Source organism: Rhipicephalus sanguineus, chromosome 11, assembly GCF_013339695.2.
Source record: "Rhipicephalus sanguineus isolate Rsan-2018 chromosome 11, BIME_Rsan_1.4, whole genome shotgun sequence".
NCBI lineage: Eukaryota > Metazoa > Arthropoda > Arachnida > Ixodida > Ixodidae > Rhipicephalus > Rhipicephalus sanguineus.
The window spans coordinates 121143293-121170988 of record NC_051186.1 but is presented as its reverse complement, the minus strand read 5'-3'; the positions used below and the strand labels follow the sequence as shown (position 1 = coordinate 121170988).

The following is a 27696-nucleotide window of genomic DNA, read 5'->3' as shown; positions in this document are numbered from 1 at the left end:
GCATGCCCATGCAACCGGCGAACCTATCAATCCGGCACGCGTGGCGGTCTACGTGGAAGATAACTGTTAAGGCATTTGATTTCACCTTTATGCAAGTTAATCGACGGTTGGCTCACGCATGCGCTACCACTATTCTCGATATGCCATGCTTCAATCATCAGGCGCGTTTCTTTATTTCTATGCCGGTACAACACTGCGCATTCATCGAATTTTGGCGTGCACTTACACTCTCGACAATGTAAAGATAGATTAGAAGGTAAGCCTCCTGTTAGCGATCTCTTATGTTCCAACAATCTCTGGTTAATGCATCGGCCCGTCTGTCCTACGTAGAAGCGGCCGCAACTGAAAGGGACCTTATACACCAGACTCGTACGGCAATCAGTGAATTTTTCGTCGAAGCACTCGAAGGTTGTAAAAAACGGCATCGCCATGTCTTGCCTTAAGTCAGCCCTCACCAAGTCGTGTGGGCACAAAATGAGTGATAGCTTTAGCGCACAGGTTACGCGTCTTTTAGATGTAGGGTATCTTCGTGATGCAGTGGCCACGGTCGCTGAGCGTTTAAAGAAGTCTACTGTGTTACGTCCGAGCATGGTTGCAGAAAGCGATAGGAAGAAACGTGTCGTAGGTATTCCGTACATCATTGCATATCTCACAGGCTAAAGAAAGTAGGAAGTAGATACGGCGTTAATGTTGTTTTCATGGCTGCCAATAAGCTAGGTAAGATTTGTGCCGCTGTGCAGAGGAAGAATGAGCGAGTAAAAGACAAGAAGCGGACCGATAATTGTTTCGTAAAACACACCAACAAATTCACTGATTGCCGTACGAGTCTGGTGTATAAGGTCCCTTTCAGGTGCGGCCGCTTCTACGTAGGACAGACGGGCCGATGCATTAACCAGAGATTGTTGGAACATAAGAGATCGCTAACAGGAGGCTCACCTTCTAATCTATCTTTACATTGTCGAGATTGTAAGTGCACGCCAAAATTCGATGAATGCGCAGTGTTGTGCCGGCATAGAAATGAAGAAACGCGCCTGATGATTGAAGCATGGCATATCGAGAATAGTGGTAGCGCATGCGTGAGCCAACCGTCGATGGACTTGCATAAAGATGAAATCAAATGCCTTAACAGTTATCTTCCACGTAGACCGCCACGCGTGCCGGATTGATAGGTTCGCCGGTTGCATGGGCATGCGCAGATAAGTTTTCGTGCCTTCTTTCTTTTCAGCCGTTGTGCGTCTCTTCAGTTGTTAGTCGGCGTTTGTGGTGTCCTGATCTCTTTCTTGTGTCCGTGTTTGCACGCCCTGTCTCTTTTTAGAATGAACGCCAAAACACAGCAATAAACAAAGCCACAAGTACGTTTGAAGCCGCAAGCACGAAGACTAGGCAAATTTGTGTACTATACCATCATTCCCATGGTAGCTGAACGATTGCAGCGCCAGAGTCCCCTCTACTTAATTTTAGGAATCTCTATGCCCAAGCCCATGCGTTCCTCTGTATTCTCCTTGGGAGCGGCTGGCGCTGGTCTGGCGAACGCGGGCACCCAACGGCTGTGGTTCCCCGGCACTAAGACTAATACAAAAGAACGCAAGAGCCTGGATACGGAAGCCGCTTGGGTTAAGGCCCTTTAGCTTGTGGGCCCCCGCACTAAAACTCTCTAATCGGTTGATAGAAGTCCGGGATAATACGAAGTCCCGTTTATTACGCCAGCTGTTCACGTGGCGTTGATGAATTCGTTTTCGAATGACACACGATTTGCAGGTTGGGTCACATCCACAAATCCTTCAGCATAGCTTACCACCACCCCACCTCCGCCTTTTTTTTTTCGGGGGTTAGTGTGTGACGTGGCGTGTCTGCGCAAACTGTTCTACTTTTAGTTCAATTGTGTTTGATGACAAACAAACAAACAAACAAACAAACAAACAAACAAACAAACAAACACACACACACACACACACACACACACACACACACACACACACACACACACACACACACACACACACACACACACACACACACAAGGAATATCCAGACGATTACGAGAAATTATGCTAGGCTTTCCAAAATAAATTATACTCCGAGAAATGTGTACAGCTACTGTCCAGAATCAAGCCCAACAATCAAGGCACCTACACAACCACTTAATTCTAACTCACTCGGTATGAAGACGTTCTGCACGCACTGAGAACATAAAAAAGGAAAAAAAGAAACATCGAGTTTAAAAAATGAGTTGTTTATGCATACATCATTGGCGCCGCAAGAGGGGGGGGGGGGACGGTTAACCCTGCCCCCCCCCCCGAAAATGTTCAATTTTGTGCGCGCATTACACGTACTCATGCCAACGCACACACGAAGATACATAAAGGGTGGCTGAACCCACCTTGAATAAAATTTCTGCCCACGCCCCTGGCACCAGAGGCGTAGCCAGCAATTTTTTTCGGGGGTGGGGGTGGGGGGGTTCAACCGTACTTTATGTATACGTTCGTGCGTGAGTTTGTATGTGTGCGTGTATATATACGCAAGCAAAACTAACTGAAAAATTTCGGAGGGAGTTTCACCCCCCCCCCCCCCCCCGCCCTGGCTACACCCATGCCTGGCACGCATGTATGAGCAGTTCACTCACTGCTATTTGATGAACGGTTGCCATAGTAAAGAGTTACTTAGCAGAACGTCTTTATTTTCTACTTGTTCCAGAGTGTAAGAATATAATGAATAAACGAGGAATATTGCCAGCTGAAACGCAAAAGCAGCGTCCTGTCCCAAGGGTCAACGACCGAGGAAAGTTCGATGCCCGCGATCGAAGCTTGGACTTTCGTTTCTACGGCGTATTTATAAGACTGATATTGCTTAAGAAATTACTGTCCCCCTGCCCCCCCCCCCCTCCCGTTTACTTTTGTGTTGGGTCTCTAAACAAACTAGAAACGAGTCTAAAGGTCAGGAATATGGGTGTGCGAATATTAGAAAATAATAGGCACAAGATGAAAAATAAATAAAAAGAAAACGTTGAAACAGAGAGGGGTAATGTTTCTTGTTTCAAGAATTGAATTACCAAGATGCATGCAGCCCAATATTTTACGGGACTTTTCACGCTATAACTGCTCACAGCATAAACGCGTTTTTGCTTAAAGGGACACTAAAGAGAAACAATGAATCGGCCTAGATCGATAAATTGTGCTCTGAGAACTCTAATGTCGTTAATTTCACCATCATAGATTTATTAATAGAGGAGAAAATCAAGTTCAAAGTTTCATTTTTAAATACCACGCCGAAATCTCCCTGCGTGACGTCACGGATTTCAAAGTGTATTTATCGTATTTTGGCGCCATTGGCTCAACCAAATTACCCCAAACTTGATATGTGAAGTCTATGGCCCCCTCAGAGGACAATGTACTTCATTTTTACCGATTAGGAACTACGTACACCCTAGTAGGCACCGTCAAAACATGTGACGTCACGGCGAATAGTGCTGAAACAAAATGGTGCCCACATTTTGTTTTTGCGCGCTTTCTCACTTGCTAAGCGTCTTTTCGCAGCAAGCGTGGTGTTTTTGGCATCGTGAAAGAGTACTTTACTCATATGAGAAAAATCGTTTTGCTCTTTAGTGTCCCTTTAAAACTCCAATGTCGCCGAAGCGACAGTGATCAATTAACTATATTCACCACAACATTCATGGTAATGTTGACTCATGAATATTGTTCAATATTCATAGATGTATCAGTTTTATTCCCTTGAATACTCTACATTTCAACCTACAGTTACAAATTATTTCTCAGGCTCTAGTTGCTGCTGTAGCAAGCTTGCCTCAGTTCAGAAAACGGCGGTACTTTTTGCCGGTTAAAAGTTATTGTAGTGTTCCTTTCTTAAAGCTAGTGAATATTTGTTTCAAATAAAATGTTGTGAAATTCTTGGGTTGTTTCCAAAATGGTTACATAACCATTCTAGGGCTGCTCTGAAATTTGTTGCCTTACTATTCGATACGATTCTGAAATTCAGTATTCGCACGCTCCTAGTCGGGAAGCAGCATGACAATTCTTCATTACACAATAAGAAAGTACGAGTCTGCTTTCAATTTTATAATGAGACGCTCACAACATGTTAGTATCTTACTTAGCCGCCAAAACTTATTTCAAAGATAACGCCTTATCAAGCAACGCTAAAGAATTTTACCAGCTCAGTCACCAAGCCTATTCAAAACTCCTCAGAGCCCGAAAGAGCACCGTTTCACATGAAAATTAATTAAAGCAACGTCTCCACATTATTTCTTGCCAATCAGAGTAAAATCGCGTAAAAACAAGATAAAAAATTGAGTAGCTTAATTAGTACTGTAATTATGTGATTCGAAAATTTAGTTCGATGAACTGCACAACTGAAATTCAGCGTATCAAAAAAATTATACGATGAGCTTTGAAACAAAAATGACAAAGCGACGCCGAAGGACTCATCAGCCCAGTTGCAACGTTATTGTACAGAAACATGACAACATATTAGTTAACGTTAAATAATTTTCTCAGCTGAGTGAGAAGCGGCTAGAGACATGATCCCACTGACAGCTGCCGAGGGATATCGTAACGAGAAACGGACCTCAACAATTCGCAGCTGCGTTCAGAGCACTGCGGTATAAGTGTAGTGTTATCCAACTAACGATAAGGCTAACATCCATGACAGGCCATGCCCGACTATTCTGAGGGCAAATCTTGACTAAAGAATGCGAGCGTTGTGCAGTGAACAGCGCACTCCGTCGCCACCGTTTTTAAAGCTGCACAGGCACAAACTGAAGCGTTCGACGGCACAGTAGAAAAAAAGAGGTAACCACGAGAACACGTCAGAACATTCGAAAGTATTGCAACATTTGCCACACTATCGCTCACATGGTATTTTTTTTTCTCGATTTCAAGACAAGATCGGGGTATGAAAACGTTATACAGACGATTCCGCAAGTCAGAAACAAACGCGCATATTACTAAATTAAAGCCCATCCAAAATCGGCCACAAAATAAGAAAAAAAAACGAAACTAAAGACAAAGAAGAAAAACGCGTCAGCTTCAAGAACACATACGTATAAAACAAAATGGGCGGTAACGGCGTTAAAGCGATTAAAGAGACAACACACCATACTCCCGCCAAGGTCAACGCTTCGGGGGCTGTCCTACTTAAAATGAGGCATATGCAGACTCCTTTTTTCTTATTTATTTTTAGAAGCCCGAAACTTCCGCCACCCAGAGATGACTCGAAACCCTGAGCAACAAAAAGACACCGACGACACGACAGTAACGAGAACACCAATAAAATTTAAACAACGGAAGCAGCGCGGAACGCGCAATAAGTCACGTCGACGACCAACCCCTTTGATTGATACATAGGGCTTTTTACGCGACAGCTGCTCAAGTTAGGCGAGCCGACGTAATTTACGCCATCAAAAATAAAGTAGCAGCAAGAGCAGGGGTGTGTAAGCGTGCGTTGTAATGGCAATCGTCGAATGCTGTCTCTCGGAAGACGGGGCGGTAGAATCTAGGCTAAAAAGGCGTGAAGCGCCGCATGACAAATCAATTGACTCCCAGTGAGACACCGCACGAGCACACACCTCCGCGCGCGCACTGCTCCTTGGGGTACCGATCAGCGAAATCCGCACGAGAACGGCTACGTCGGCGGGAAGGGGCTGACCGCTGAACAAATAAAACGTCTTCGAAAACCCGCACGTCGTCTAAGGCAACCCGTCACTGCTAAAGCAGCCGGCGATCTCGGTTGTCTAGTCACAGATTCGGCGTTGACAGCGGGGACAAAACGGAGTGACCCAAATTTTCGTGACGCGGGGATGGTGGTGCAGCAGGCGTGAAGACTTTAGGGGATCAGGTGATGCCGCGAGCGTGGAGAAGGTGAGCTCCAGACACGCCCGGCCATTCAACCGATCCCGCCGCAATACCGGTGCCGAACGATTGAACCACGAATAGATCGAGATGGTTGAGTGAGTGGGGGCACTTACTGAGGATCACCTTCCGACGAGTGGCGTGAGGTTCGTCGCTGTAAACCCACTCGAAGTCGGTCCTCGATACGTGAGCACCCATCGTGAGAATGAGTCGCACGGCTCGCACAACACGACACAGCACTCGCCGCAGCCGGCTGCAGAATGAGTGGTGCACCGGAGCGGCCGCGAGGGGGCGCGTCGGTTTTCGCTTCGAGTCGTCGTCGTCGTCGTCTACTCGGCGATTTTCGTCCCGCAGTCGTTTGCGACTCACTTTACGTTAGGAAGAAATAAGATTTTTGAAAAATGTTATGGTTATGCCGCAAAAGTTGGCTCACCGGACGGGCCAATCAGACCAATAAAAACGCACAAAAAAGCCAAACGCCCACTTGTCAAAAATTGGCGACGTCACGCGAACAAGCGTTATCACGTGGTTTCTTCCTCCATCTTTGCAGATGGGCAAGATGGCGTCCTCGGATGTGGTTACCGAGGTTGAGATTCAGCCCGAAATCCAGGAGGTGGAAATCGAGGCGATTCCCGTGGAGATGCCCGTCGAAACAGTCGTGACGACCGTCGAAGCGGTCGAAGGTCAACCCATGATCGCGTTGCAGCCGCTGCCAGAGCCCGGAAGGGAAGAGATCATCCTGCAAACCCAGGAGGAGATCGTCGGAAGCATAGACGCCGATCACGAAGCGCTCGCGGGATACGACAACATCCCGGTGCCGACGCCCGAAGTTCTCATCGAGACGAGTCCCAGCACGTCGGGCAAACGCGGCAGGAAAGGCAAGCGCGGCGGCAAGGGACGCAGCTTCGGCGGCGAACTGACGTTCGAGACGGACCGCAGTACGCGCAAGTGGGAACAGAAACAGGTGCAGATCAAGACGCTCGAAGGCGAATTCTCGGTCACCATGTGGGCCTCGGGCACGGAGGACGGTAGGTGCACGCTTCACGTACTGTCTCGCTCGCCTCATTTCCCTCTGTGCGCCGTAAACACACGCTTATCGCCGCCAATGCTAACGCGAACCCGTAGCTCAGAACGCCGAGTATGCTTCTCAAAAACGCCTGTCGCGCCTCGACTGAGTCGTCCAAGTACGGCTTTTGTCGCGGCGCGGCCCCTGCAGCGCCCATTAGATCGCGTGTACCGAGTTTGGACGCTTCGGCGGCTGTGTTTTGAATGAAAAACCGGCCATGAAAGCCTCCATGGGCGCCGCCATGTTCCTCGGAGCAACAATATGGCGTCTTTTCGAGTATGGCGGAGGTCGGCCATCTTTGGACGGCACGGAGCTCCCGAGTGCGGCGCTTTTCGGGCCGAAATGCTCGGTTTTCGGGCCGCGGGCGTTCGTTTCGCGACTCGGGCCTGACGACGGTGACGGTCCGCCGACCCGACGCGTCCAAGTTGCCCGGGCGCGTTCGGGGTGCCAGCCGGGCGGGCATTTTTTATCGTTCAAGGTCGCGAGGGGAGCTGCCGTGGAAACAAGCTAGCCCGGTGTCGCCGCGCGGCGCACCGCTGGCCGTCTGAGCGCCGTCGATAAAAAAAAAAAAAGAGAGAAAAAAAAGCGCTGGTGTTTGTCTCGTGGCGATCTTTGTCGTCGCCTGTTCTGGCGATTCGTGCGTCTACATATCCGGCGCGGTAGTTAAGCAGTGCGCGAACCGCGAGCGGAATAGAAAAAAAAAGAGCACGGACCGTTTCGGCGTGGGTACAGTTATGAAGCAAACTGGCGCAAAAGATCGCGCTACGCGCGGCTTTGGCTGCGGGAGGCGAGAAGCTTTGAAGCGGGCTGTTGATGAAGCCTCGCGTGCGCTTGATTGCGCTGTCGTAGTACTTAGCGATCGGTGAATAGCGTCAATAAACGAGTTTAGCGCAGAAAAGAGCTCGCGATTGGACTCTCCGCGACGTTCTTTTCTTTTTGAGTTAACGGCTTATGTGCGTGCGGCGGTTTGAAAACGAGGGTCGATTGGTTTTCTCAGACACATTTTGTTAGCTACGTCGGGCGTTTCGAGTTGCACACTTTCATTGGGGCTCTTTGATTTTCGGACTTCTGGCAGCTTTCTGGCAGCCAGAGATAGCCAGAGGGTCAGCCAGCTAGTTCCGGTCGGGACAGGAAACAGCGTCTTGGTCACGTGTGTGGGAAACCCGAGACAACCCGAAGCTGCCCCAAGATTACAAAATCGAACGCTGGGACAGCCAGCCTAAACGTAAACAAACGCTACCGCCGTGGCAGCAAACGAAACTTTGCGCCGCGTGCGCGTTGGTTTTTCTGCATTGCCCGCTTGAAAATATGTGGCTAGGTTTTCTGAAGAGCTGAAGTGATATTCTCGAGCATACGGATTTGGGATACGATCACGTACGTTCGCAAAATCGTGCGCAACTCGCCCCGTCCGCGAACAAAACAGCCAGCTGGCGCACGGCGCCACGAAAGCGATGCAAGGTGAGCTGCCGCGCCGCTAACGGCTTAACCAGCTCACGTCTGCTTAGTACGTGTAACAGTCGCTGCACAACACGACGCGAAAATCTCGCGAAAGTGATCGTGTCCCCAAAAGAGCTCGAGGATCTATCGCGTACTACGTCGCACACACGCGTTGACCAGCTTGCGTTTTGTCATAACTTGAGACGTGCGGCGGAGTGCGTGTTATATCTAAAATAAACTTCCGTGTGACGCGTCTTGGACTCGTTTTGGCAGATGTTGCCTGAGCCTCTTTTCCAGTCCTAAGTGGCACTCCAAAAATCTCATGTACTAGCTCAGCTTTTATTTGAGCTACTAGGTGATAACCGCGTACATACTGCATGGAATTATTACTAAGAGGTGGAAAAAGACAGAGCCGACGATGAAATAAGCAACAAAAGGATGTATACATTTCTGAATTCATCTTCGTTTTTTCACATCGACGCGTCGTAGCATAACATTATACCATACCTCATGTACTGGCCCATAGATCGAAGTACGCTCGCACGCCGTTCGCGACCAACGAGCATCACACAAAAAACAACGTCGCGATCGCTTTTATTCGATCAGTGCATTTTATCAACATCGATGACCTAGTTGAAATACTTAAGTTCTGACGGGGTTCACGCACGCAAACATACGACGGAGCGAAGTATATCGATCACAATCGTCTCAGCTAAATGCACATAAAGCACACAAAACACCACAATCGAATACTACTACGAAAAAATGAACTCGAAAGCGGTCTCCATGCGTTCGTACGAACGTGTACATAACTTTTAAGACATGTGCACGACGCAGTTAGAATGGTTAGAACGCGACAGTTCGCCGCGTTGTTCACGGAAGGAAACTTCGCGGGACACATAAGAAAAGCAATAAACATTAGCTCCAAATGCTCGCCGCCACTCGTAATCGCGCCATCTCGCACGGCGGAACGGCGCCGAGCGGCCCGAGCGTAAGGACAAGCAAAGGTGTAGCGCCCGCATTGCAATCCGTCGAGTCCTCACAAAGATGGCGGCGAGCGCGTATCGTCTCTTTTCGGCGTCTGCTAGCCCGAAACCTTCCAGAGAGCTTCCACGACTAAATTGTCCTGGAAGGTTCTGGCGACCCTCGGGCTCCCCGCGGGTCGCCAGAACCGTCTAACCCGAGAAAAACGAACGCCAACCGGAAGTGCGCCGCGGGGGGGTCGGAGCAACCCGAGAAAAACGAGCGCGCTCTGGCTGGCTCTGGCAGCCCGCGGGTAGCCAGAAGTGGAAAATCGAAGAGCCCCATTCTTTGACTCGCGCAGCCGCATTTTGTTAGCGCATCGTTCGTAGGCGCTCGAAGCGTTTGCCAAGTCGGAGCGGCGGCTTTGATCGAGCTGCGCTCCGCATCACAAGTGCTATTCTACGTTGAGATTGCGTCACGGAGTAGCGGGGTAACAATTTCTGATATGCCTCGCGGTGCGATAAATTTCATCATTGTCGGGAGTGGAATTGGCAGCTGCGCGCGGCGACTGGAGAGGTGTGCGAATTGTTTCAAATGTGCCGGAAGCGGAATAAACCGGATTTTTTCACCGTTACGTTAGGCGCAGACGTGTCTTTTCGTTATGCGGTCGTTTAGTTAAAGCGAAGGAAATCAAGATTAGGGCAGCACTCGGCATGCTCCCTCTGAATCACTCCCACAACGTGGTTTCATATTTAGAATATCTTGCTGCGTTTCTGGATTCCTGGCTGCACATTGGTGCCTTTCGGCACAGTTTATTAATAACGTACTGTTCTATTTTTAATTGAAATATTCATACTATGCTGGCTATAAATATGGTGACTATGAATTCAGTTTTTTTTTATTTTTACACGCAGAGGATTGTTTCGCACCAAACAATGTCTGAGCATGCCTCCTTGTGTTATTTCCGTCAATGACGCGCAGATTTTCACTAGGGGTTATTTGCACAGCTTATTTCATAAGAAGCAGTTCCATTGTACATTTCTGTGTAACTCCAATATGTAATGTGCATGGTTCAGAAAAGAAATCGCAAGCAGAATCACACCACGTGAAACGCATTATACCATTGGTTGGTTTGTTAGATTGGTTCAGAGGACTGGAAGTGTATTGGATAGCTGGTTTTACAGACCAAAGTCTGAACTCTGTGTTGGGCTCTAAGGCTCACTGTTTAGGCACTGAGGAGAGGCATTTTCACCTAGTGGCAAAGCAGTTTCTCGTTCTGTTTCGTGTGCAGCAAACGTAGTACCAAATCACATCTGTCTGCATCAGCTGTGGCAATATATTAATCAATCCATCACTACGAATACCTTTGTTGTCAGTTCATCCTTCTATTATACTACCCCGCTGCTCATTACAAGCAGTGTCGGGTATGAAGGAGGTGCCTGAGCATGCATTGCAACAGTTTAGCAAATAAAGCTTCAGGTGCTGATCAATGCAGAAACAGATGCGTGAAGAGGCATACGAATAACCTTTGCTAACATTTGAGAGGATAAAAAATTTGCTCAATCCACGCATACAGGAAGCACAGTGCTATACACAAAATTGGGAGCCGCTTAAGCTTCGCCTTTAAGAGTTCAACGCGATAGCGATATCCTGCCCCTGGTGCGCACTTCGAACACTACGAGTGTTTAACAGAATGCGCGCACTAAGGTGTGTGCCTTATGTAATGGGTAGCATGCTTTAAACCAGAAACTTTTTCGAAGTTGCGATGCACCCACTATGTGGTCTTAAGGGAATACGCGCAGTAATGTGTGTGCCTTTTGTATTGGGTGGCTGTCTTTAAACCACCAAGTCTTTAGGATATTCACATGGTGTGACGCCCGATGGCAATGCACGCTTGTACCATGCAATATTACGGCGATATTACATCTCGTACTGTGACACCTGTATACAGGACGCGTATTTTTGGGAAGCATGAAAGTTACTTTCAGTGCAGCTCCAAGCAGAGGCGTGGCTGTGTGGTAGACCACCTGCTTGCCACGCGGACGGCCTGGGTTCGATTCTCACTCGGACCCAACGTTTTTATTATTTATTTTATTTGCAGCTTTTTCGATTTTTCGGTAACGGACAAGATGATGATTTTTCGCTCACAACCAACGGTGCCGACGCCGACGGCGGAATTTCTGCGATACGAGCTCTTTAACGCTATCGCGTTAATATACATATATACGGCACTCAAGACATGGCAAATTTTTTGCCATGTATCGGATCAATGTCTAGTTTGTGGTGACACTAGTAGTTTCAAAGCATCTGTCAATGAAAACATGAGCAGAGCGTTTTTGAGAGAATACGTAATGCTATTTCCGACTTTGTGTCACTTCGATATTTTGTGCAAATGTTGATAGCTACCACGAAAAAACGTAGGGAAAAGTATTACAGTTGGTTGACATGAAAGATGCCAAAGCTGCACATACAAGATGATAATGTGTTCATACATTGAAGAAAAAAGATGTAGTGTGTTCATTTACATTCTCCTTGTCACAGGAGACCTGCCATGTTGAGATGCAGTACTTGTAGGAACCTGGCTAATGACTGCAAAAGGAATACTCACTGCTTTACCATTACTGCTGAAGCTCTGATACTGACAAATAATAGTTAATGATTTTGAGGAACTGGATGTGGCACTTCGAAAGCAGCGTTTGACCAAATTAAAGGGCGTAGATGGCGCAGCTGCAAAATGGCACTGCGTTTTACTTCTGCCAGATTTCAAACTCAACCTCTGCTCAATGAGGATTCTGACACTTTTTTGTTAGTTATAACTTGCCGTTACATAGCTTTATATTGAAAGAATATGTAACTTAACATTACTTCGGCCATATGTCATCATTGTAACTATGTAATTAACATTTCTATGTGATGAAAATTACGTAATTATATATGTTTAGTTACATATTTTGTAATTGTGTAACTTAACATACTTCAGGCATGCGTCATCTGTGTGAAATTTCAGAACAACATTTGTGACCATGTTTTCGCATTAACATCAACAGTTCTAGTGCAGCACAACGCAGTATTGGCGATTCCACAGCTGGATAAGGCTTAACATCTAAAAGACTGGTGGTGCATGGGGTAACAATGTGGACTGCGAACTGAGTGCTGTAAAAATTACACTTTCTGTGGTGTATCTTGATGCCACAGTAAGTGACTGTCATCCATTCTAGCCTGCCTATTCTTTCTCGACAGCTCTGTGCCCACTGCTCCTTTCCTGCTGACTCATGCTGATTGTGTGCTGTTCATGATCTTGGAAGTACTGGAGTTACAGCGTTAGAGACGGAAAAGGCATGCATTAGTGATGACGATTATGCTTTAGGGACAAGATAAGCTCAAGACTAAATGTTATTTTAGGGTACTGCTTTGGGCAGTACTGTAATCATGCACTGTGTGCTTTGTAGTTGTAGGATTGGCTTCTCTTCTGAAAATTGTACTGGTGCCGGATGGTGCTTGAGAAAAGATTACAATAGAGGATTCTGGGAAAAAACAGACATGGAATTGTTTGCTGTGGGAATGTACGCAGGAGTAGTGTAATGTTAGGCTAACTTCTACATTTTAGCGCACCACGCTGCTGCTGCTAAGCCGTAGCCACGATAACACAAGCTACAAAGGAAGCCTATGAAGTCTTCTCAGAAAGAGAGCTTCTTAGTCGACAGAGAAGTTGACGCAGTTGGATATTTGAAACCAGAACGTCTTTGAGGCAGTCACTCTAGAGCACCATCTGAGCTAAGCACTTGTCTAGCAGATGGCAGTGTTCATTGAGTACATAACAGATCCCACAAACCACGTACGCAGGAGATATCGCACACGCATACTCATCAAGAATTATGCTTAAAGGGCCCCTAAACCACCAAGAGGTTGAAATTTAGTTATGGTGTTGCAGTTGTGCATGAGCATACAACAAACTTAAAGCTGTGAGAATTTTGCGAAATGGCGCCATAATAGCTGAGTTGCCCTCTTTCCTTCGCTATGCTCAGTTCATCAGCTCTTCTCTCCACCTCTCCAAGTGCTCCTCCTCACCTTGCAAGGAGGAAGCAGGGAATGCATGTACTTGCTTTGCTAGCACATGAAAAGGTTCTTGGGATGTCACTATCAGCGTATAATACTGGTGACATCGCGGCCAGTGCTGGCGATACCAGAAAGGCCTAGAGAACAGTGTGAGGTTGTTTTCTTTATTTTGTAGTGCTGCTGCGTTTGGCATTGTTGGTCATGACAGCATTCTGAACTTGATGCGTGCATTTGCCTGAAATGTAAAAAAAAAAAAAAAAAAAAAAGTCGGAGGTGGTTTAGGAGCCCTTTCAAAGCAACTCTCCATTTGAAAAAAAAAAAGTAGTAGTGTGAGTGCTAGCCTTCTGTAGCTTTCTGCTACAAAACGTATTAATTAGAATTTTTCCCTTTCGTGAACTTTCTTCCACCATGTGAGTTTCCACAGGATTGATGTGCGCTATTCAGTGTCCCTGCTTTGAGTTGACCCAATTATTTGCCCTTACAATGTGGTTACCTTGCCTTTTCATTAGTTCAAGCAGTACAGGACAGGGTTTGAATCCTGGTGGAGGACAAATTTTTCGTCAACTAAGAGGTCTTTCCTTCTAAAGAATTGGTACATATTTCCTTTGGAGCTTTGTGCCTAGAAAACATGTATGTGAGAATTTTCTTCCTTTCAAGACCCAAGTGTGAAGCACATCTGTCTAGTCTTTTTTTTTTTCGAAGCCTGATTCTTGCTGCAATGGTTAGGACGAGCGTGAGTGTTTGAGTGGTCTTTTTGTGTCAGCTGCAGAGGAGTCGACACCCGAGCCGGACCCCGATTACACAGAGTACATGACGGGAAAGAAGATACCGCCTGGCGGCATCCCCGGCGTGGACCTCAGCGATCCTAAGCAGCTGGCTGAGTTTGCAAAGTGAGTGTGCAGCTGCGTCCACAAGAGGTGGAAAGCTTTAGACATATTATGCAGCTTCCTTTACTGAGTCGCGATTCTGGTATTATCAAGGCGGCAGTAGGTCGTTTCGTTGTCATTGCCGCTTCCTGCTGTGGTTCCTGAAGTATGAGGAACTTAATGCCGCAGCAGCAGCGAGTGCTGTAATTATGCAAGTATGTGGCACTGGGCGCATAGGGTTAAGTAAGGTACTAAAACTGAATATAATCGACCTCTCTGCAGGGGAGAAATTTATAAACGGAGGAGTTGCTGCTAAGTACTCCTCTGTCTCCAACTACTCACTCTGCTAGGCAGTGCTTGCTGCATAGTGGCCACAGGAGCTTGCGATTTTAGTTCTTATTAGTCAGCGAGATATGAATTCAACTAGAAGCTGGGAGTGTTTGTACAGGTTGACCATTGGAGTTCACCGTCAGACAGAAAGGTGAATTACGCTGACGATGGCGTCGGCCAACAGTGATGCAGTTTTGGGCACTCCTGTTCTGGCATTGCACCTTAGTATTCTAAGGTACAATGTAACAAAGTACATTGTAGCGAAGTACAGTGATACAAATCTGCTTTAGTGCAATCTACTTTGGTTTCTTGTACCAGAGGCGTTTTTTTTTAAGTAGCCAAAGCAGGCAGCTGACCACTGCTTTATGCTGACATTGGCACTATCACGGACTGAGTCTGTCAGTTTCCTCTCCGGCCTGTCTGTCCTTTCAGCACTCTTTGGTGTGCGTGTTCTAAACACCTAAGCAGCTGCTGCACCAGCGTGTAACATTGCACGTGGAATGTCTGCACAGCTCAGTTTGTGTGCATGGCCCAAGTAATCCAGCCAGTGGCCTTGCACAGACTGCACTTTCATATGCAGAAGATTGAGCCAGTGATGATGTCAACACGTCACGTAGTACTGGTTTACATTCTGGACTGTTAGGCCAGAACGCGGTTCTGCAGTTGTCTTTAAAGAGGGTTAAAACTGGCGTTATGCTGTTTTGGGCAGCTTTTCTTTTTTCAAGTAATAATGGGAAAACTGCAGAGGCAAAGCACACGTGTAACAGCACTTCTGAAAATGCTAGCCCTTTGAGCTGCACAAAATAAAACAAATATCTTACCTAGCATATGCAGTACTTATAGTGAAGATAGGACGTAAAGTACACCACTTTGAAATATATTTTAACTTTATTTCTTTACATTACTTTTCTGTGTTCTGGCGAATGTTAGATTGTCACAAATATCACGCTGCATTGCTTCAGTATCGGCTTACTGAAATTGAAGTAAGGGCTCTTGAGCTCTGCTTTTTTGCTCGGTGGAGTAAGGCAGATACAGAAGCTCCACTCTTGTTGATTCCCATTATTGCCACAGCAGTAGTTTGCCTGTAGCCTTTAAACGTATGTGACGAATATGGGATTCATCACTGTAAAGCTGTCTCGGGACAGTCATTTCACATGTTCACACAGCACATTGCTCCCATGGGTGCTTCGTGCGTTGGCCCTGCAGTCAGTGCTGCCAGGCTTCTTAAACTTGTGCGTGTGTGTGTGCATGTTTAGTTTCTTAAATTATTCTCGCAACAGTACCACATTGACATGTGTATTGCAGCTTTTCGAATCACTCCGATGTTCCTGTATTAGCTTCATGTGCAAGACGTGCTACCCATGACCACATAAGTGGGCCTTCTCTGAAAGGCCAAGTCTTCAATGTTAATGTTGCACCTCTTGCATGGTGCTACAAGAATCTTTGCAAAGGGCAGCAGGGTTATTGAATGTTCTTGCCACGACTCAACGTTTTATGAAGCCCGTTTAACACATGGTAACCCTGTGCTGCTTTTCATTCGTGTAGTTAAATTTCAACTCCTCATTCACTAGCTGCTACAGATGTCAGTGCTGTTTGTGGACGTAGGGCAGAGGCGGAAGCTAACACAATCGCTACACTGAGTGATGTCTTTACTGACAGCCCTGGAAACGTTTGGAGGTACCGTTGGCACGCATTTGTCACTGCAACAGCGTAAAAGTGATGCTTTTATTTCGTAGTAGGGATGCGCTACCTCAGAACTTGTAAAGGCTGAGCTCATTACAAGTTCTTGAACATTATCTCGTACCATTTTGTCTCTTGCGTCATACCGATAAGGCACCTTATCACGCATGCGTTTTCGTTGAGATGTGTGTTGTATGTGTGTGCGTGTGTGAGAGAGAGTTGTGCCGTGCTAGCTGGTCTAACCTCACTTGCCCTGCTCTGCCCCTCTCGCTTTTCTCTTGCTGCGGCTGCTCCCGTGTGGTGGGGGTTCCTGCAGTTCCACGCCGGACAATGGCATGAAGCAGTGGTGGGAGCAAGTGCAGTGCACCAGTGTCTACTCCCCCGACAAAACAAAGGGTGGCGCCGGCCAGAGGTCAGTGGCCTCTTGCTTTCTTACCCTCCCTCTTCCCCTGATGCCCCTCCCACTGTGCCACCTACCCCTCTGTCTCAACCCAAACGGTGCCTTTGGCCTGGTGAACCCACGAAATTCCTCTCCCTTTAGTTGAAGTTCCTTGTAGCGCTCTTTAATATTGTAGAACTTGGTTGACTTGGTCGCTACTATAATGTAACTCTGTCTAGTGTTTCCGTTCCGACTTCACCATCAGGCATCCTCTATTGGTTGAATTGGTCTAGTACATTTAAATCGAGACCATTTGTCCTGTCATTCAAAGGGTGACTGGACACTGCAAAAACCTGTGACCACAAAATGATGCAGATGCAGAATTCATGCTAAACTGTGTTGAACAAATTTGAAAACGTGTGAAATAGTGGGCGAGTGCCCTCGTTCCAAAATGAAATCAAGAATGGTGGGGAATTCTGTGCTGAGAGGAAAGAAACTGCTCGAGCGCCCTAAATGTAATCATACGCACTTAAATCCACTCTTACAAGGAACCAGTATTGGAGCAATTGGCAAACAGCCATCTTATATTCCATCCGAAATCGGGCACACTCCACCTATTCCTAAGGAAGTTTTGGTTTTGTACGGCATGTTAATGCAAATGGACCTTCTCCTCATTTTTGTTGCATGCTGTGGCAAACAAGCATAGTAGGCATGGCCGAAGAATTTCGACCAGTCACAGAGTGCTAGTGGTAAATTTGGAATAGAAACGGAAGGGAATACTTTTAAGTTATCCCATCCCTTATAGCATCGAGGATGGGAGCTCTGCTTGCCTTTACATGACGCACTGAGAAAGCTGGAGCCTTTACCACAGTCAAGTTTTAGGCCTGTAGAGCTGTGATTGGGGGGGTGTAGGGGAGGCAGCCATCTGATGGCAATGCATTGCTGAAAAATTAAGCTCTACAGAAGTAGCATGGCAGCACGTTGTCGGTTAGGCTGGGATTGTCAAAGTTAATTTCAAGACAGTAAGTTGAGCTAGTTTGTGGGGATTTATTGCAGAGTAGGTCGGAAGAAAAGGGGGAAAGAGGTCACACAAGCGCAGACTATCAACTGAAATGGTGTACTGTGGCAAGAAAGAAGGCAGGTGCAAAACTCGCCTGTGCAAGCTCGTGAATAGAAGCACCGCTGTCAGTATTTGACGTGCATGCATGTGCCAGCTTGACAGTGGCGCTTCTATTCCTGAACATGCAGAGATGAGCTTTGCGCTTAGCTTCTTTTCTGCCACAGCACTACATTTCAGCTGATAGTTTGCATTTGTGCGGCCTCTTTCCCTTCTTTTGTGTCTGTGTCTGCTTGCCTAACCTTTTTCACAATAAAGATTTAACTTGCATGCAGATTGCAAAGGATTGCTTTCTACTGCCGTCTCCTTAGTAGCAAAAAAAATTTTAGCGTCCCGCTTTGACCTCCGCACCGCCATATTTAAGTAAAAGGTTTTCTCTCTCTTCTTTTTCTCTTGTTGTGTTAGCCATCTTGCTGTAGGCAGGTTCACCTTGTCAAAGGCATCACTGCCTATGTGAACACCCTCCTCTGATGCTCAGGCTGGAGCCTCCGGGGGTTTTCTAGGTGCCTGCCTTGTAGGCAGTGGGTCTTTAAACAAAAGTGCACATATCACTAGAGTTGGTTGTGCCTAGTTTGAAGTGTGCTGCTCGCAACTTAGCCTGGACAGGCTGTCAGCGTCATCTATGGTTCTGGGCTGGCAATTATACTCAACCAATATTTAGCATGTTGGGCAGTTTTTTAAACATTTGAGGGATTCACTCGTCTTAGTGCTTTTCAGGTTGTGCATATAGTGGGAGAGACAGGCTCTCACACTAGAGCCTTCAACAGACCTTTTTCATGATTGTAAAGCTAGCTTTTCTGCAAAGCAGTTAGCTCAACTAATGGCAGCTAGCCACTACTGCAAACAGAGTGTTCAAGCACAGTTTGCTTGCGCTATGACTAAAAAGATGTGGAGTCAGCTCTCTTGAAATAAATACGCATAATAGACAAGCCTCAGCACGTGCAACTAGGACCTCCTCTCCACTGGAAGCGCAACGGGTGCTGCCATTAGTTGGGTGAATACGCAGCACAGGGAAGTGCATTTGTGGATTATGAAAAGAGTATTGTAATTGACCCTCTGGGATAATATGGGAACCATGGCGTGCACTTTGCGACAGGGATGATGTTAATGCAAACACAAGTGTTCGTTGCGAGCATTGAGTAATACCCTTGTTATACAAATGAACTTAACCTCTGATGACGTAACTGCTACTATTGCAGGACACGGTTAATGCCATTGCATGACTGGCCAAGCGGCAGTTAGAACGTGGAGTTTTAAAACATCGTTTTAGTGTAATCAATGTTTCGCGAACATGCAAGATGTAGATGGTGCATCGCGTTAGTGCAGTGTGGGCCCTTCACACTGCAAAAAGAAAAAAAAAACAAAGAAAAACGTAATAATGACATTTCACGAAAAATTATTCCAGATTAAATATCTGTAAATCAGCGGTCATGTGAGATGTTGTTACACCCTTACTGTAAACAGCACAGCCTGTGTAACCCTGGCAGATCGCAGTTGGCATTATTTGCGATTCAATAAGCTAAACCCCCATTAAGTTCAGCTGTGAGGGAGCTGCTTGAGTGACAAGGGTGATAAGTTGTATCGCTGTGCCGTCCACTTGTGGTTCTTCTGGCTTCATGACTGTGGATTAGCACATGCTGTGCCCCTTCATTGGCCATTGTTGGTATGGTGTGTTTTGCCGCCCGAGTTCTCCGCAATCTGGACAATTTTGTTGCCTTGAAGCCTTCCCACCACTGCCGGGTAAAGAAATGCACTGCAGTGCTTGGCATAATGGCCTTTGATGGCACCCTGCACTATTCTTGCCTGTGCAACTCACAAGCATTAATACAAAATCAAAAGCCATTGCTAATAAAGTGTAGATCATCATCATATCTTGATCATGTATGTCTGTGGGTGGTGTGTGCTTGATGGGCTATACCTGTCTCTCACAATGCAAATGGCGTGTACAACTGGTTGTTTAGAGTTCTCCGATAGCTGGATGTTGCAAGAAACATTGAGCACTGATCCAGTGCTGGACAATGTACAGTACTCACGAATTGAAATGCGGAAATTTATGGCTAAGTAATGCACACACTCTGGTTTTTGCTGTCTTTAGTTCGCACCATGTCTCTGTATTTTCGACTCCAGAGCTTAGACCAGAGCCCACGTTATCTTTAGAGACCATATTCCTAGCAAAATGATGTTATGTTGAGGAATTGCGCTTACCAGTTGTTCTACTGAAAATTTTCATGTGTTTCAATCCGTGAGTACTGTACAGCTAGCATGGTAGTGAGAGCATTCCAATGAAGGGCCATCATGGTCCTGTAGTGAACCGGCATTGTCGTTTTTTTCTTGTTATGTTGGCATAACACAACAGTGGTGACAATGAGGCCCAATTGGTGCTGTCTGCCCCACTTAATCTTGCGTGGCGTTACTAGCACTTCCATACTTTGGCATTGTGTGCACAGTAATTAGCAGTTGCAGCGTTAAGTGGGCTGGTTGGTTGCTGGAACTCACATTCATTTGAACACTGCAAATTAGATAAACACATACATACACAAAAGAAGACAAGTAGACCCTTGCTTGTGTAGTGTTTGCACATTCGCACTTCTACGATGTTTCTGTGTATCTGGGAATAAACTCGGTTGATGTATGGTGCGCATCCAGCTTACTTGCTTTTCTAAGTGTATGTGTTTTTCTACTTTGCACTGTTGTAATGAATGCAAGTGCCAGTTGGCTTACAAGTGTTTGCCAGATGTGTTATGCTGCAGCGCTGTGATACTTCCTGAGCCAGTTCATTTCAGCTGATTGCGTTGTAATTGGTGCAACTTCTTCAATTGTCGTGTCTTTTGATTTCGCATTGTAATTCATGTCTGCCAAGCTGTCAACAGATGCAGTGGCTTCTGAACTGCTAGCTTGTGTTGCAGTGCGTGGCTAACATTGTCTGCCCATGTGTTTGCTTTGCCAACTGGAACAGAATGAAGCCCAGGAAACAGAGTGATGACGTAGCAAGGACGATAGCATGTCCACACAAAGTGAGTACACATTTGAAAAGAGCTTCCGCTCCGGCATGTTGGTGTTGTGTGGCAACTTTTTCTGTGCACCAAAAACTCTGGACAAAAGGTGCATGAACACAGTGCTGTACAGACATTGTGTGGTGTCTCTGCAGCCTTTGTTCTGCGTTCTGTGGTGCAGTAAAAAAGCTACTACAGTCAAACCTCTTTATAAAAAAGTTGCATATAACACAGAAATAGCTACATTATACAGTAGACTCTCGATAATTCAAACTTTTAGCTAATTCAGACAAATTATAAATTTTTGGTTCGCCTAATACGTTTTTAATGTTTTGTAAAGCCGCTTAATTCAAACTGCTCCATTGCATAAATTCGGTTGTGCCTGAAAATATCTGCTGCCTTTGTCACATTTAGCTGAACATTTGCATTTTGATATCACTGACAGTTGCGAATAAAGCTGATTGGCTGCCTATAAACTGGCCAAACTAGCCAAACTGCGTGCACCAACATTCGTCTGTTGACTGAGGAGGAAGAAAGAAACAAGAAAACGCGGTGGTCAGGCCTTGTTCTATCACATGAAAAGCGTGTAAGTCGCTTTTGCCGCAGTACACTGGTGTGCAGAACACATTTTGTCCCATAATTACACGAACGCACACGCGCCATGTAATAATGAGCACCAGAATGATCGCTGACATCTATGACGTTGCTGCAGCCCCAAGAAAAAAATAAACGTCACATGTTGTTATGTTAACCTGACTCATATTTATGACAACCTCTGATAATTCAAACAATATTCTGGGGTCACCCCGAGTTTGAATTATCGGGAGCCTACTGTATTAAAAAATTAATTATAAGCTATAGGCGTGTTTTTCTAATACTTTACTAAGGGACCGTCTGTGAAAGCCTCGTCTTCCTTGTGCGTGTGTGGTTAACTGCAGGGCTGCACCAAGATGTTCCGAGACAACTCTGCAATGCGGAAGCACTTGCACACGCACGGGCCCCGGGTCCACGTGTGTGCAGAGTGTGGCAAGGCATTCGTCGAGAGCTCCAAGCTCAAGCGACACCAACTGGTCCACACAGGAGAGAAGCCCTTTCAGGTGTGTGTCACTTCTGAATCGACAAGCTCTATCCAACATGGCATTGTGGGTACGCTGTGCTAGCTGAACGGTGCATTGAAACTGGCCAGTTTTAACTGTTGCAGGAGTTTAGTGAATGCAAGACCACATTTTGGCTAACATGCAAGGCAGTGTAGGGACCACTTGAAGTTTAGCGGAACAGACAACTGGGCAAATTGGTCACATGGGCGTCCGTGGGGAGGTTCAAGAGGCGGCTGCTGCCCCCCTCCTTGGAATTTCAGATGAGCTTTTTCTATGCAGTAGCAATAAGCTACACAGCTTGATTAGCACACTCGGGTCCCGCATATCCGTGTGAAACGCCCTTCAGGATTGCGAGCAAACTTTGACTAATCTTGCCAGTCATGTCACGGCAGTGAAAGAAAGGCTGGCTGTTGTGGATGCTATCCCCCCCCCTGCGGATGCACCCTTCTGAAAAATGTTCTGCAGACGCCCTTGGTTGGTTAAGCTTCATCTTGAAAACAGTGCATGCACCACATAGACTGAGGAAGGCAAAGGAGTCTGCACTCATTCTATTTGTCTTCGTTTCTACGTGTATTGTTTGTGCTGTTTTTAAGATGTAGAAAGAACACCTCATGCTTAGCATGAAATGCGCAGCTGCAGACTCTTGAATTTCCCAAGTAAGAGGCAGGGGAACAGGAGAAAATTAGGGGGTGTGCGAATATTTGAACTTTCGAGTGTCCTTCAAATAGCGTTTGCTATTTGATTCACACCGGAATTTTACAATTCGAAGTATTCGAACTTCCGGAAAATAAATATAGCGGTTTTGTGTGCCTAAAATCAAATCGCAGTGCTTCTAAACGATGCATGCAAATCCAAACCGCCTCTTTCATTTTCCTGTGCTGCCCTCTGCCGTTTTTGTAGGGTTTTGGTAGGGGCCGAGACAACCAGTATGGCCAGAAGCAAAGCCTCCAAGATGAAGAGACATTTCGCGATTTTACCGCATGCGCCGGGGCGTTATGAAAAAGGTGGATTCTTACGAACTTTGACCTATCGAAAGGTTAACGGCCGTAACCACACCCTGACACTATTTTAGGCAAGGTAGCTAGACCACCGCGCACAGACTACCGTTTATACTCGCATAATGATTGCACTTTTTTTTTCAAAAAAATTGACGCCAACTTCGGGGTGCGATCATTATGTGGGGTAAATTTTCCATGAAAAAGTGTTCTGAGCGCCGAAAACGCAAAGAAGTCGCTAATCAGAATTCTTGCGATAGCTATCATGAACATAATCAAAAATAAAAGTAGAGTAAGGCTTATCTTTGTAATAAAATGCACGCATTACGCAGGAGGTACATGCATGGCACACTGCCCTTTTATTTTTTAACTCTCTGACCCCCTAACGTTCATTGAGAGTCCGAAGCGTCACTGTGTCATCGCCGCACGATTCCCTGTCGGAACCGGCAGTGTCTTCACTGTCCCACAGACGGTCATCTTCCATTCCGTTGAGCGCGTTGGAAATGCCAGTCTTCTTGAAGCTCTTGCCGTCTACCTCGTCGGAAATGGTACTCCACGCTTCGAGAATCCATGAGCAGAGGACTTCCACGGACGGTCTCCTGATTTTGCCACTTGGCGTGAAATTGTGGTCACCCGCCGCCATCCACTCTGCATACAGCCTCCGGACGTTGTCCTTGAACGGTTTGTTCAGTGACACGTCCAGAGGCTGTAGCAGCGAAGTTAGATTCCCAGGGATCACTGTGATTTCCGTGCGCCGCTCCTTCAGCTCGGTATGGACACTGTCAACGAGATAGCCTCGAAAGCTGTCCAGCACAAGAAGTGAAGGAAGCAGAAGCGCTCCTGCTCTTCTCCCCCAAACAGTCTTGATCCAATCGACCATGAGGTCTGCCATCATCCACCCTTTCGCTTGAGCGCGGATGTGGATGCCACAGGGAAAGTTTCCCTTTGGAATTGTTTCCCGCTTCAGAATAACATACGGCGGCAGCTTCTGCCCGCCCATCTGCCGTCACTGCGAGCATCACGGTGCATCGCTGCTTCTCCGCACCACACATTTTCACGAGGACACTTCGAGCACCTTTCTCGTTCACAGTAGTGCTTCGAGGCATGTCGAACGTCAACGGCGTTTGGTCGGCGTTGCCTATCTGTAACAGCAGGAAGCCATTCTTCTGGCGTATCCTCGGTACAAACCTGTGGAAATCGACCCCCTTGTCTTCGTACGCGGATGGAAGTCGCTGGCACAGCGACGTCCGCCACCTCAGCGACAGTCCATTCCGCCGCATGAAGCGTGTCGTCCAGCCGGAACTGGTGCTGAAGTCCTTTGTGGCTATTCCCAGCCTCAGGGAAACTGTGTGCACCTGCGTCCGTACCATGTCTAATGACACGGCACAACCGTCCTTGCACATGTCCCTCACGTATTCGAGGACTGCCTTTTCAATGTCAGGGAACTTGCGAGTTTTGGGTCCGCAGAAAGTCCGGCGCGTGCTGTTAGTAGCCATGAGCTTCTCGCGCTGTTTTTTCCAATATTGGATCCGGATTTCGTCGACGCCGAAATGTCTGCCGGCAGCGCGGTTGTCGTGCTCTAGCGTGTAATTAAGCGCCTTCAGCTTGAATGTGCCAGTAAAGCTCGCATACCGCCCCATGGTGAAACGGCGCTTCAACAGACAATCACAAAGCACACCAAAAAAAAACGTGGTGTCAGGTGACGCCGTGACGGCTGGCTGGGATGGCGGCGACACGGCTTTTTCAGGAATTATGGGAATGCGTCAGCAGTTTGTTGCTGCGGGATGACGACAGGTCGACCAACAGGCGGCCGCCGCTGTAACAGTGCGGAATATTAAAACAAACATGGCGGCTGGCGGAGCGAAGCGACCACATTTTTTTTTTTCTTCTTTTCGTCAGCCATGGAGGTTGTGAGTACGTCACGCACGTCAAAACAGTTTCTTCCGTCTAAATAAGGAATGCTTTCATTTCAATCAGTAAATTTACGGCATTAGCGTAGTGATGCCTGCTTTCAGATCACAGAAACAAAGGTGGGGGCGTTCAGCTGCCACAGACATAAAAACACATGGCGGGCATTCAGTGAAAACTGCGGCATTTGCCTTTACTGCAATTCTAAATCGCACGTTTCCGCCAACGGTGGGCAAAAATTAAGAATATGTTTGGTGCGTGCAGTTCACTTGGCAAGTTTTGAAGAGTTATTAACGCAGCATTCGACAGATGATAAACGCGATGATCATCGGCTATACAGTAGAACCCCGCTGATACGTTTTTGAAGGGACCGTAGGAAATAAACGTAAGAGACGGGAAACATAAGAGCCGAAAAACAGGAAAAATGGCGAAATATTTAGTGGTACAGAATTTTATTTCAATTCTTACGAGCAGCACGAAAATTGGCGCGCTCAGCCGCGATCTAGTCGATGGATAGAAACGCGGAGCTTAGGACGGCCTCATCCACAGAAATGTAATCAACGTATGTGATTTTTTTAACACCAACAGCTGTAGGCATGAAATAACTAAGCACACGCAATCACGACCGGCGCGGCGAGTCCAACCGCGAACCGCACGCACGACCATGCGAGCTCCAACCAGCTCGAACTCCTCCCGTTCTCCGACAAATAACGATGATGATGCGTCTACGCCAACGCGATGGCAGAAGTAAATGCCAATCTCGAAGGCCTTGCTTCGAAAGCAATTACGTCATACACGCCATGTTTGTGCAATACAAACCTCAAAGACTATGCTTTTGTCAATAGTAAATGCCAATCTCGAAGGCCTTGCTTTCGTGAACAGTTACGTCATAGACGCCATCTTTGCAATTTGAATCTCGAAGGCCATGCTTTTGTTTGCATCAATTGAAAGATTCTGTTGCTTGCACCTCTCATGTGGCTAATATTACGGTCAAACGAGGCCAAGCTGCGTGAAAATGCACCATGGCCGCTCTCTTTGGTAGTCACTCAGTCGGCTCCGAGCGCACTTCGCGACGTATCATACGGGAACGGTCCGACAGTTACGACGTAACAGTGGGGTTCCCAATACATTGTGTCCTATGGGAGCTATGCCGGGACCGGCGGAAAACGACGTAACAGCCGGGAAAATGCAGCAGTGAGGAACGTAACAGCGGGGTTCCACTGTACTTGGCACACGACATATCGATGCGGCAAGTTCGGGGTGTGATCATTACGCGGGGGGAAAAAAATCGAATTTAGACGACAAAATTTAGGCGTGCGATCATTACATGAGTGTGATCATTACGCGAGTAAATACGGTAGAAAGAGTGAAGAGTAAAAACTAGCAGTTGTTCCATGTACGAATACAACCGATGAGCGAAGCTCCTTAGAAATGGGATGCAGACGACTATGCGCCTGATCTCGCTGCTGTCTTTCATGAAGGCAGTAGGGTGAGGAGAGCGTCTGCTGCGCTCGGTGGCAGGAATTACTGAGCGAGTGAGTGTGGTGCGAGTGGTGATGCGGCGGGGAGCTTCAACGGCGGCGACAGAATGCCGCGCGCAGCGTTTCATTGTCTTTTTGCACCTGTGCCGGGTGAGGAGACGGTCCGCTACCACCTTCGACAAAGTGCCCGTAGTGCGCTAGAAAAATGATTGTCATTTCACAATCAAAGGTGGGGGAAGTGAAGACGACCATTATAACGAGTTGTGCACAGGGCTTATTTCTTTTACTCGCTCAAGTCCTAAACATTTCCTCTTAAATCACTGGCCACTGCAACCTAAAGCGATGCTTAAGAGAAGGGAGCTTCAACGGCGCAGAGGGGTGCGGGCCTAAGGAGCTTCGCTCCTAATAAGTGCGAAGCGCAGCATCTGCTTGTACTCTACTTAAGTGGGGATATGGTACCTGGGGCTATCTTGTTCATTTTCTGACCAGATTCAGTTAAAAAGCACAGCTATATATGTATTTCTTTTTGCTGATTTTAAAAGTGCAGGAATTTTTTCTTTGGCTCAAATAATTATTGACATAATTAAATCTTCATTACTATTATTCATTGAGACAATATACAGTAATAAACTGAGCAGAAAGTTGTTTAATGCACGAATGGAAAGCAGAATGAATAAGAATTGAACTGCTGCAAGCAGTTTTCAAATCCAACAACAATTGGCAATTTAGCAGCCCATTGAAATTTAGCGTTTACACAGTGTCTACCCACCGGGAATTCTCAGGGATTTTGCATAGTCTGGAAATACTCAGGGAAAACTCAGGGAAACTGTGCTCCCATCAGGGAGAATCCACAGTAACATTCACAGTAAAATCGAAGGCAATGAAAGTCGCGGTAACGCTGGCTCGAGATTTTGTGAACGCATTTTTTCAAATGGAACGGCTGCTGCAGCTGTGGGGAAAGGGCGCACCCAATGCTCTCCTTGCCTTCGGAGCGGTGGAGTGGGAGAGCATACGCTAATGCGGGACATGCGGGAATCATGAACCATGGCATATCGTATCGGGCAATGTTTTCAGGGTGTTCTGTGCCTACGCGGTGTAGTTCTGTATTCTTCGTCGTGCACGCCAGAGCCATATATACCCTTCAGGAGAGTTTGGCGATTGTTTCATCTCGCCGCTCTCCGAGCTCCGCCCCAGCGCCGCCCTCTTCTCGTGACATAACCGCTCTCTCCTCGCCGGCGGCGGCGGGCGGCAGTGGCGACAGCGCCACAGCGCGGCGCGGAGTCCGGCGCTGCCGCGATGGAGAGGCGCCGGCGCGCCGCACTTACACGGCCGCTGAGGAGCGCGCGTAGGTTACGAAGCTCTTGTGCGAAGCCGCGCGTATTCATTGCGACTGCTCCTCGCATTCAAGCGTGAATTTGTTGCGTGCGATGGGCTGCTGTTGCGCGGTTGGCTGTTCAAACAGCA

General features: G+C 47.0%; 2 protein-coding genes across 5 annotated transcripts in view; one reads left to right on the top strand and one right to left on the bottom strand.

Annotated features, from left to right (window-relative positions):
• The window catches only part of LOC119375589 (sphingolipid delta(4)-desaturase DES1), a 37163-nt gene extending 31018 nt beyond the window's left edge, over positions 1-6145 (bottom strand). For both annotated transcript variants that reach the window (XR_007417959.1, XM_037645807.2), the window contains exon 1: positions 5981-6145. Coding sequence is in view for 1 of the 2 variants with exons in the window: in XM_037645807.2 (XP_037501735.1) it covers positions 5981-6062 (82 nt within the window). In the remaining variant the exon portion in view is untranslated. The remainder of the gene's footprint in view (positions 1-5980) is intronic.
• A 246-nt stretch (positions 6146-6391) lies between these two features.
• Positions 6392-27696, top strand: part of LOC119375588 (transcriptional repressor protein YY1) — a 42110-nt gene continuing 20805 nt past the window's right edge. Inside the window, exons 1-5 of one of the 3 annotated variants that reach the window (XM_037645803.2) lie at positions 6392-6892; positions 14150-14276; positions 16579-16674; positions 20715-20772; positions 21690-21848. In XM_037645803.2, the coding sequence (XP_037501731.1) occupies positions 6415-6892; positions 14150-14276; positions 16579-16674; positions 20715-20772; positions 21690-21848 (918 nt within the window). In that variant the 5' untranslated portion in view covers positions 6392-6414. The remainder of the gene's footprint in view (positions 6893-14149; positions 14277-16578; positions 16675-20714; positions 20773-21689; positions 21849-27696) is intronic. The other 2 variants (XM_037645804.2, XM_037645805.2) reach the window with 2 other exon arrangements.